The sequence below is a fragment of the Scyliorhinus torazame genome, chromosome 4, assembly GCF_047496885.1.
Source record: "Scyliorhinus torazame isolate Kashiwa2021f chromosome 4, sScyTor2.1, whole genome shotgun sequence".
NCBI lineage: Eukaryota > Metazoa > Chordata > Chondrichthyes > Carcharhiniformes > Scyliorhinidae > Scyliorhinus > Scyliorhinus torazame.
Window position 1 is genome coordinate 82792934 of NC_092710.1, and position 9204 is coordinate 82802137.

Genomic DNA, 9204 nt, shown 5'->3' on the forward strand with positions numbered 1-9204 from the left:
TGTGAGGGAATGAGAGAGAGGGAGAGTGAGAGAATGGAGGGTTCGCATCGCGGACAGACGGATTGGTGAGAGAGGGAACGAGAGAGAGAGGGAGTGGAAGAATGGAGGGTTAGCATAGCGTACAGATGGATTGCTGAGAGAGGGAATGAGAGAGCGAGGGAGTGAGAGAATAGAGGGTTAGCATGGCGGACAGACGGATTGGTGAGAGAGGGAATGAGAGAGTGAGGGAGTGAGAGAATGGAGGGTTAGCATGGCGGACAGACGGATTGGTGAGAGGGAACGAGAGAGAGAGGGGGAGTGAGAGAATGGAGGGTTAGCATAGCGTACAGACGGATTGGTGAGAGAGAGAATGTGAGAGAGAGTGAGAGAATGGAGGGGTAGCATAGCGTACAGACGGTTTGGTGAGAGAGGGAATGAGAGAATGGAGGGTTAGCATGGCGTACAGACGGATTGGTGAGAGAGGGAATGTGAGAGAGAGTGAGAGAATGGAGGGTTAGCATAGCGTACAGTTGGATTGGTGAGAGAGGGAGTGAGAGAATGGAGGGTTAGCATGGCGGACAGACGCATTGGTGAGAGAGGGAATGAGAGAGAGAGTGAGAGTATGGAGGGTTAGCATAGCGGACAGATGGATTGGTGAGAGAGGGAGTGAGAGAATGGAGGGTTAGCATGGCGGTCAGACGGATTGGTGAGAGAGGGAACGAGAGAGGGAGTGGAAGAATGGAGGGTTAGCATAGCGTACAGATGGATTGCTGAGAGAGGGAATGAGAGAGCGAGAGAGTGAGAGAATAGAGGGTTAGCATGGCGGACAGACGGATTGGTGAGAGAGGGAATGAGAGAGTGAGAGAATGGAGGGTTAGCATGGCGGACAGACGGATTGGTGAGAGGGAAAGAGAGAGAGAGGGGGAGTGAGAGAATGGAGGGTTAGCATAGCGTACAGATGGATTGCTGAGAGAGGGAATGAGAGAGGGAGTGAGAGAATAGAGGGTTAGCATGGCGGACAGACGGATTGGTGAGAGAGGGAATGAGAGAGGGAGTGAGAGAATGGAATGTTAGCATGGCGTACAGACGGATTGGTGAGAGGGAGTGAGAGTTGGAGGGTTAGCATAGCGTACAGACGGATTGGTGAGAGAGAGAACGAGAGAGGGAGTGAGAGAATGGAGGGTTAGCATAGCCTAGAGACGGATTGGTGAGTGAGGGAATGAGAGAGATAGGGAGTGAGAGAATGGAGGATTAGCATGGCGTACAGACGGATTGGTGAGTGAGGGAATGAGAGAGAGAGGGAGTGAGAGAATGGAGGGTTAGCATGGCGAACAGACGGATTGGTGAGAGAGGGAATGAGAGAGAGGGAGAGTGAGAGAATGGAGGGTTCGCATGGCGGACAGACGGATTGGTGAGAGAGGGAATGAGAGAGGGAGTGAGAGAATGGAGGGTTAGCATGGCGGACAGACGGATTGGTGAGAGAGGGAATGAGAGAGCGAGGGAGTGAGAGAATAGAGGGTTAGCATGGCGGACAGACGGATTGGTGAGAGAGGGAATGAGAGAGTGAGGGAGTGAGAGAATGGAGGGTTAGCATGGCGGACAGACGGATTGGTGAGAGGGAACGAGAGAGAGAGAGGGGGAGTGAGAGAATGGAGGGTTAGCATAGCGTACAGACGGATTGGTGAGAGAGAGAACGAGAGAGGGAGCGAGAGAATGGAGGGTTAGCATGGCGTACAGACGGATTGGTGAGTGAGGGAATGAGAGAGAGAGGGAGTGAGAGAATGGAGGGTTAGCATGGCGGACAGACGGATTGGTGAGAGAGGGAATGAGAGAGAGGGAGAGTGAGAGAATGGAGGGTTAGCATGGCGGACAGACGGATTAGTGAGAGAGGGAATAAGAGAGAGAGGGAGTGAGAGAATGGAGGGTTAGCATGGCGGACAGACGGATTGGTGAGAGAGGGAACGAGAGAGAGAGGGAATGAGAGAATGGAGGGTTAGCATGGCGGGCAGACGGTTTGGTGAGAGAGGGAATGAGAGATGGAGGGAGTGAGAGAATGGAGGGTTATCATGGCGTACAGACGGATTGGTGAGAGGGAATGTGAGAGAGAGTGAGAGAATGGAGGGTTAGCATAGCGTACAGACGGATTGGTGAGAGAGAGAGTGAGAGAATGGAGGGTTAGCATAGCGTACAGACGGATTGGTGAGAGAGGGAATGAGAAAGGGAGTGAGAGAATGGAGGGTTAGCATGGCGTACAGACGGATTGGTGAGAGAGGGAATGTGAGAGAGAGTGAGAGAATGGAGGGTTAGCATAGTGTACAGACGGATTGGTGAGAGAGGGAATGAGAGAGGGAGTGAGAGAATGGAGGGTTAGCATGGCGGACAGACGGATTGGTGAGAGAGAGAACGAGAGAGGGAGTGAGTGAATGGAGGGTTAGCATAGCGTACAGACAGATTGGTGAGAGGGAATTAGAGAGATAGGGAGTGAGAGAATGGAGGGTTAGCATGGCGGACAGACGGATTGGTGAGAGGGAATGAGAGAGGGTGTGAGAGAATGGAGGGTTAGCATGCCGGACAGACGGATTGGTGAGACAGGGAATGAGAGAGGGAGTGAGAGAATGGAGGGTTATCATGGCGGACAGACGGATTGGTGAGAGAGGGACCGAGAGAGAGAGGGAATGAGAGAATGGAGGGTTAGCATGGCGGACCGACGGATTGGTGAGACAGGGAATGAGAGAGGGAGTGAGAGAATGGAGTGTTAGCATGGCGGACCGACGGATTGGTGAGAGAGGGAATGAGAGAGAGAGGGAGTGAGAGAATGGAGGGTTAGCATGGCGGACAGACGGATTGGTGAGAGAGGGAATGAGAGAGAGAGGGAGTGGAAGAATGGAGGGTTAGCATGGCGGACAGACGGTTTGGTGAGAGAGGGAATGAGAGAGAGAGAGTGAGAGAATGGAGGGTTAGCATGGCGGACAGATGGATTGGTGAGAGAGGGAACGAGAGAGGGAGTGAGAGAATGGAGGGTTAGCATAGCGTACAGACGGATTGGTGAGAGAATGTGAGAGAGAGAGAGAATGGAGGGTTAGCATAGCGTACAGACGGATTGGTGGGAGAGGGCATGAGAGAATGGAGGGTTAGCATGGCGGACAGACGCATTGGTGAGAGAGGGAATGAGAGAGAGAGGGAGTGAGAGAATGGAGGGTTAGCATTGTGGACAGATGGATTGGTGAGAGAGAGAGTGAGAGAGGGAGTGAGAGAATGGAGGGTTAGCATAGCGGACAGATGGATTGGTGAGAGAGGGAGTGAGAGAATGGAGCGTTAGCATAGCGGACAGATAGATTGGTGAGAGAGGGAGTGAGAGAATGGAGGGTTTGCATGGCGGACAGACGGATTGGTGAGAGAGGGAATGAAAGCGGGAGTGAGAGAATGGAGGGTTAGCATAGCGGACAGACGGATTGGTGAAAGAGAGAACGAGAGAGGGAGTGAGAGAATGGAGGGTTAGCATGGCGGACAGACGGATTTGTGAGAGAGGGAATGAGAGAGAGAGAGGGAGTGAGAGAATGGAGGGTTAGCTTGGCGGACAGACAGATTGGTGAGAGAGGGAATGAGAGAGAGAGGGAGTGAGAGAATGGAGGGTTAGCATGGCAGACAGACGGATTGGTGAGAGAGGGAATGAGAGAGAGAGGGAGTGAGAGAATGGAGGGTTAGCATGGCGGACAGACGGTTTGGTGAGAGAGGGAATGAGAGATGGAGGGAGTGAGAGAATGGAGGGTTAGCATAGCGGACAGACGGATTGGTGAGAGAGGGAGTGAGAGAACGGAGGGTTAGCATGGCACACAGACGGATTGGTGAGACAGGGAATGAGAGAGGGAGTGAGAGAATGGAGGGTTAGCATGGCGGACAGACGGATTGGTGAGACAGGGAATGAGAGAGGGAGTGAGAGAATGGAGGGTTAGCATGGCGGACAGACGGATTGGTGAGAGAGGGAACGAGAGAGAGAGGGAATGAGAGAATGGAGGGTTAGCATGGCGGACCGACGGATTGGTGAGACAGGGAATGAGAGAGGGAGTGAGAGAATGGAGGGTTAGCATGGCGGACAGACGGATTGGTGAGACAGTGAATGAGAGAGGGAGTGAGAGAATGGAGGGTTAGCATGGCGGACAGACGGATTGGTGAGACAGTGAATGAGAGAGGGAGTGAGAGAATGGAGGGTTCGCATGGCGGACAGACGGGTTGGTGAGACAGGGAATGAGAGAGAGGGGGTGGATTTGAGTGATATATTCTAACCAGCCGTTCCAATCCCCCCCTCTTTGACAGGCATGATTCAGGCCCTTGGCGGATTCTTCACGTACTTCGTTATTCTGGCTGAGAATGGATTCCTTCCTTCAAGACTGCTCAACATCCGGCTGGATTGGGATGATCGTTCCAAAAACGACTTGGAGGACAGTTACGGGCAGGAGTGGGTGAGTGTGACAGCGGGACACAGAGAGAGAAATGCGTGTCAGGAGATGGGAGCCACTCGATCCCCTCTCTCACCGAGGGGAGAGTCTGGAGATGGGAGCCTCTTGGGAAATGGTGATATTTTTGGTGGAACATTAGTTTTCACGTTGCTGACACATTCTCTCTCTTTCTCTCTCCTCGTCTCTCCCTTTCTTCATCCCTCAGACCTACGAACAACGGAAGATTGTGGAATTCACCTGCCACACCGCCTTCTTCGCCAGTATTGTGGTGGTCCAGTGGGCCGACCTTCTCATTTGCAAGACCCGTCGAAATTCCATCTTCCAACAAGGAATGAAGTAGGTGGTCAGTTGGGATGTTTGACAATGGGAAAAGTTGCTGAAAGAATGCCAGGTGCCCGTGAAGCTTAAAGAGGAAGATGTGTGGGTGATCTAGAGATTAACCAATAGTAAAATCTGCAGAGGGAGCAGAGAGAAAATGGGAGAGCAGTTCGCGGCTGATTGTCAAAGCACGGGGAGGGATCAGAGAGAAAGTGGGAGGGTAGCTCGAGGATGATTGTCAAAGCACGGGGAGGGAGCAGAGAGAAAGTGGGAGGGTAGCTCGAGGATGATTGTCAAAGCACGGGGAGGGAGCAGAGAGAAAGTGGGAGGGTAGCTCGAGGATGATTGTCAAAGCACGGGGAGGGAGCAGAGAGAAAGTGGGAGAGTAGCTCGAGGGTGATTGTCAAAGCACGGGGAGGGAGCAGAAAGTGGGAGAGTAGCTCGAGGGTGATTGTGGGTGCTGAGTAACAACTGAGTCATTGTCTCTCTCCCTCCCTCTCTTCTGCCCAACCCAGGAACAAAATCCTGATATTCGGACTCTTTGAAGAAACAGCCTTGGCAGCATTCCTCTCATACTGTCCAGGCATGGATGTGGCACTGCGCATGTACCCACTAAAGTAAGTACTCGCCAGAGGTACGGGGGAAGGGGACAACATGGTGGGCAGACGCACTAAGTGAGGATCACAAACCGATGGGGTACGGGACGGGAGATAAAGGAGCACGTGGCGGACAGAAGGAGGCGATAGAGAGGAGGAAGGTCAAGGAGCATTGTACAGGAAAGTATCATGGGTTGCACGATGTTGTGACCAAAACCCCCAAGGGCAGTCAGTCTGAACACACTGTGGAGGTATTGGAATACGCTACCAAGAGGAAAGTTTCAGGAAGATCTTAAAGGGGCAAGGAGGGAACGAAGAGCGAAGGCAGAAGCTGCTCAAAACTTAAAATCAGGGAATAGGGCAGGTTAGAGATAGGGAGGGGTATAGGGGCTGGAGGAGGTTACAGAGATAGGGAGGGGTGTAGGGGCTGGAGGAGGTTACAGAGATAGGGAGGGGTGTAGGGGCTGGAGGAGTTTACAGTGATAGGGAGGGTTGTAGGGGCTGGAGGAGGTTACAGAGAAAGGGAGGGTTGTAGGGGCTGGAGGAGGTTACAGAACTAGGGAGGGTTGTAGGGGCTGGAGGAGGTTACAGAGATAGGGAGTGTTGTAGGGACTGGAGGAGGTCACAGAGATAGGGAGGGTTGTAGGGGCTGGAGGAGGTTACAGGGATAGGGAGGGTTGTAGAGACTGGAGGAGGTTACAGAGATAGGGAGGGTTGTAGGGGCTGGAGGAGTCTACAGAGATAAGGAGGGTTGTAGGGGCTTGAGGAGGTTACAGAGATAGGGAGGGTTGTAGGGGCTGGAGGAGGTTACAGAGATAGGGAGGGGTGTAGGGGCTGGAGGAGGTTACAGAGATAGGGCGGGGTGTAGGGGCTGGAGTTTACAGTGATAGGGAGGGTTGTCGGGTCTGGGGGAGGTTACAGAGATAGGGAGTGTTGTAGGGACTGGAGGAGGTTACAGAGATAGGGAGGGGTGTAGGGAGTGAGGGAGGTTACAGAGATAGGGAGGATTGTAGGGGCTGGAAGAGGTGACAGAGATAGGGAGGGTTGTAGGGGCTGGAGGAGGTTACAGAGATAGGGAGGGTTGTAGGGGCTGGAGGAGTCTACAGAGATAAGGAGGGTTGTAGGGGCTTGAGGAGGTTACAGAGATAGGGAGGGTTGTAGGGGCTGGAGGAGGTTACAGAGATAGGGAGGGGTGTAGGGGCTGGAGGAGGTTACAGAGATAGGGCGGGGTGTAGGGGCTGGAGTTTACAGTGATAGGGAGGGTTGTCGGGTCTGGGGGAGGTTACAGAGATAGGGAGTGTTGTAGGGACTGGAGGAGGTTACAGAGATAGGGAGGGGTGTAGGGAGTGAGGGAGGTTACAGAGATAGGGAGGATTGTAGGGGCTGGAGGAGGTGACAGAGATAGGGAGGGTTGTAGGGGCTGGAGGAGGTTACAGAAATAGGGAGGGTTGTAGGGGCTGGAGGAGGTTACAGAGATAGGGAGGGTTGTAGGGGCTGGAGGAGGTGACAGAGATAGGGAGGGTTGTAGGGGCTGGAGGAGGTTACAGAGATAGGGAGGGGTGTAGGGGCTGGAGGAGGTTACAGAGATAGGGCGGGGTGTAGGGGCTGGAGTTTACAGTGATAGGGAGGGTTGTCGGGTCTGGAGGAGGTTACAGAGATAGGGAGGGTTGTAGGGGCTGGAGGAGGTTACAGAGATAGGGAGGGGTGTAGGGGCTGGAGGAGGTTACAGAGATAGGGAGGGTTGTAGGGGCTGGTGGAGGTTACAGAGATAGGGAGGGATGTAGGGGCTGGAGGAGGTTACAGAGATAGGGAGGGTTGTCGGGTCTGGAGGAGGTTACAGAGATAGGGAGGGGTGTAGGGAGTGAGGGAGGTTACAGAGATAGGGAGGGTTGTGGGGGCTGGAGGAAGTTAGAGATAGGGAGGGGTGTAGGGAGTGAGGGAGGTTACAGAGATAGGGAGGGGTGTAGGGGCTGGAGGAGGTTACGGAGGAATGACGCTCCGTATTATCTCTCCCTCACGCCTTGTTTCACTCTCTGTCTCACTCCGCAGGCTGCCCTGGTGGTTCTGTGCTTTCCCCTACAGCCTCCTGATCTTCATCTATGACGAGGTACGCAAACTGATCCTACGCCGGCATCCTGGAGGTGAGCAATCCTTCTGGAAATTCCCTTTGGGTTATGCTAGGTGGAAATGGATGGGAAGGTGGGGAGAGGATGATGGTGAGGGGTATGTGGGGGAGGGGTGTGCAGGGGTATGTAGTGGGAGGGGAGGTGTGTGGGGAGAGGGGAGTGGTTGGTGGGTACAGGGGAGAGGTGGGGGAGGGGAGGGGATGGTGGGTACAGGGGTAGGGGTATGTGGGGGAGGAGAGGGGATTGTGGGTAAGGGGTGTGGGGAGGGGAGGGATCGTTGGTACAGGGACAGGGGTGTTTGGGAGGGGAGGGGGAGGGATTGGGGGTACAGGGGTATGTGGGGGAGGGGATGGTGGGTAAGAGGTGTGGGGGAGGGGAGGGATTGTTGGTACAGGGATAGGGGTGTTTGGGAGAGGGAGGGATTGTGGGTACAGGGGTATGTGGGGGAGGGGAGGATGGGTACAGGGGTGTGGGGAGGGGAGGGATCGTTGGTACAGGGACAGGGGTGTTTGCGAGGGTAGGGGGAGGGGAGGGATTGGGGGTACAGGGGTATGTGGGGGAGGGGAGGGGATGGTGTGGGGGAGGGGAGGGATTGGGGGTACAGGGGTATGTGGGGGAGGGGAGGGATTGTTGGTACAGGGACAGGGGTGTTTGGGAGGGGAGGGATTGGGGGTACAGGGGTATGTGGGGGAGGGCTGTATAGGTGTTGGGGTGCAGGAGCTGAAGGTGGTGCGGGTACGGTGAGGGGTTTAGTGTGTACAAACTCTCCCGTGCAGAGAGAACAATGGGCCTGGATGGATCCTCCGTTGCCGGCCTCAGGACCACGACTAAATCTTCCGAAGGCTGACCTGTGTCTGGTTTTATTCCACAGGTTGGGTTGAACAGGAGACGTATTACTGAGGTTCCGCATCACGTCCTCTCCTGTCCCTCGGACAACTCTCCTTCTTCACGTAAATCCTCACAGCAACTCAGCTCGTATGCTGCTCCAGTCGTCTCTGCTCCCACCCCCTGACCAAACTTTCACCCTCCCTACCCTCTCCCTCTCCTCCTCTGTCCCCTTCCACGATAATCAAGTGCCTGACAAGTCTTCGAGAAATTTCTGCTCATTTTAATTAAAATGACTCCCTCATTTAAGACTGTGTCTGTTGATATCTGTCTCTGTGTTTGAGTGAGCGTTTTAAAACATTAATTCCAATAGGATGAGGGTGTCACTGGTTAGATTGATCCTCTCTAACTGCCCCTTCAGGTGGAGGTGAGCTTCCTTCTTGAACCGCTGCACTCAGAGGTGTAGGTACGCCCACTGTGCTGTTAGGGAGGGAGTTCCAGGATTTTGCCCCAGTCACAGCGAAATATTTCCAAGTCAGGGTGGTGAGTGACTTGGAGGGGAACCTCCAGGTGGTGGGGTTCCCAGGTATCTGCTGCTCTCGTCCTTCTAGATGGTAGTGGTCGTGGGTTTGGAAGGAATCCTTGGTGAGTTACTGCAGTGTATCTTGTAGATGGTACACACGGCTGAGGCTGCACATCGGTGGTGGAGGGAGTGAATGTTTGTGGAAGGGGTGTAATCAAGCGGGGCTGCTTTGTCCTGGATGGTGTTGAGCTTCCAGAGTGTTGTTGGAGCTGCACTCACCCAGGCAAGTGGGGAGTATTCCATCACACTCCTGACTTGTGCCTTGTCGATGGTGGACAGGCTTTGGGAAAATGAATGAGTGGATGGTTTATGTTACGGGA

General features: G+C 54.0%; 1 protein-coding gene across 1 annotated transcript in view; it reads left to right on the forward strand.

Moving 5' to 3' along the window:
* The window catches only part of LOC140410329 (sodium/potassium-transporting ATPase subunit alpha-2), a 725899-nt gene extending 717289 nt beyond the window's left edge, over positions 1 to 8610 (forward strand). The window contains exons 19-23 of the mRNA XM_072498323.1: positions 4294 to 4439; positions 4642 to 4772; positions 5270 to 5371; positions 7400 to 7491; positions 8348 to 8610. Of these exons, the coding sequence (XP_072354424.1) occupies positions 4294 to 4439; positions 4642 to 4772; positions 5270 to 5371; positions 7400 to 7491; positions 8348 to 8376 (500 nt within the window). The 3' untranslated portion in view covers positions 8377 to 8610. The remainder of the gene's footprint in view (positions 1 to 4293; positions 4440 to 4641; positions 4773 to 5269; positions 5372 to 7399; positions 7492 to 8347) is intronic.
* Positions 8611 to 9204: the final 594 nt, after the last annotated feature.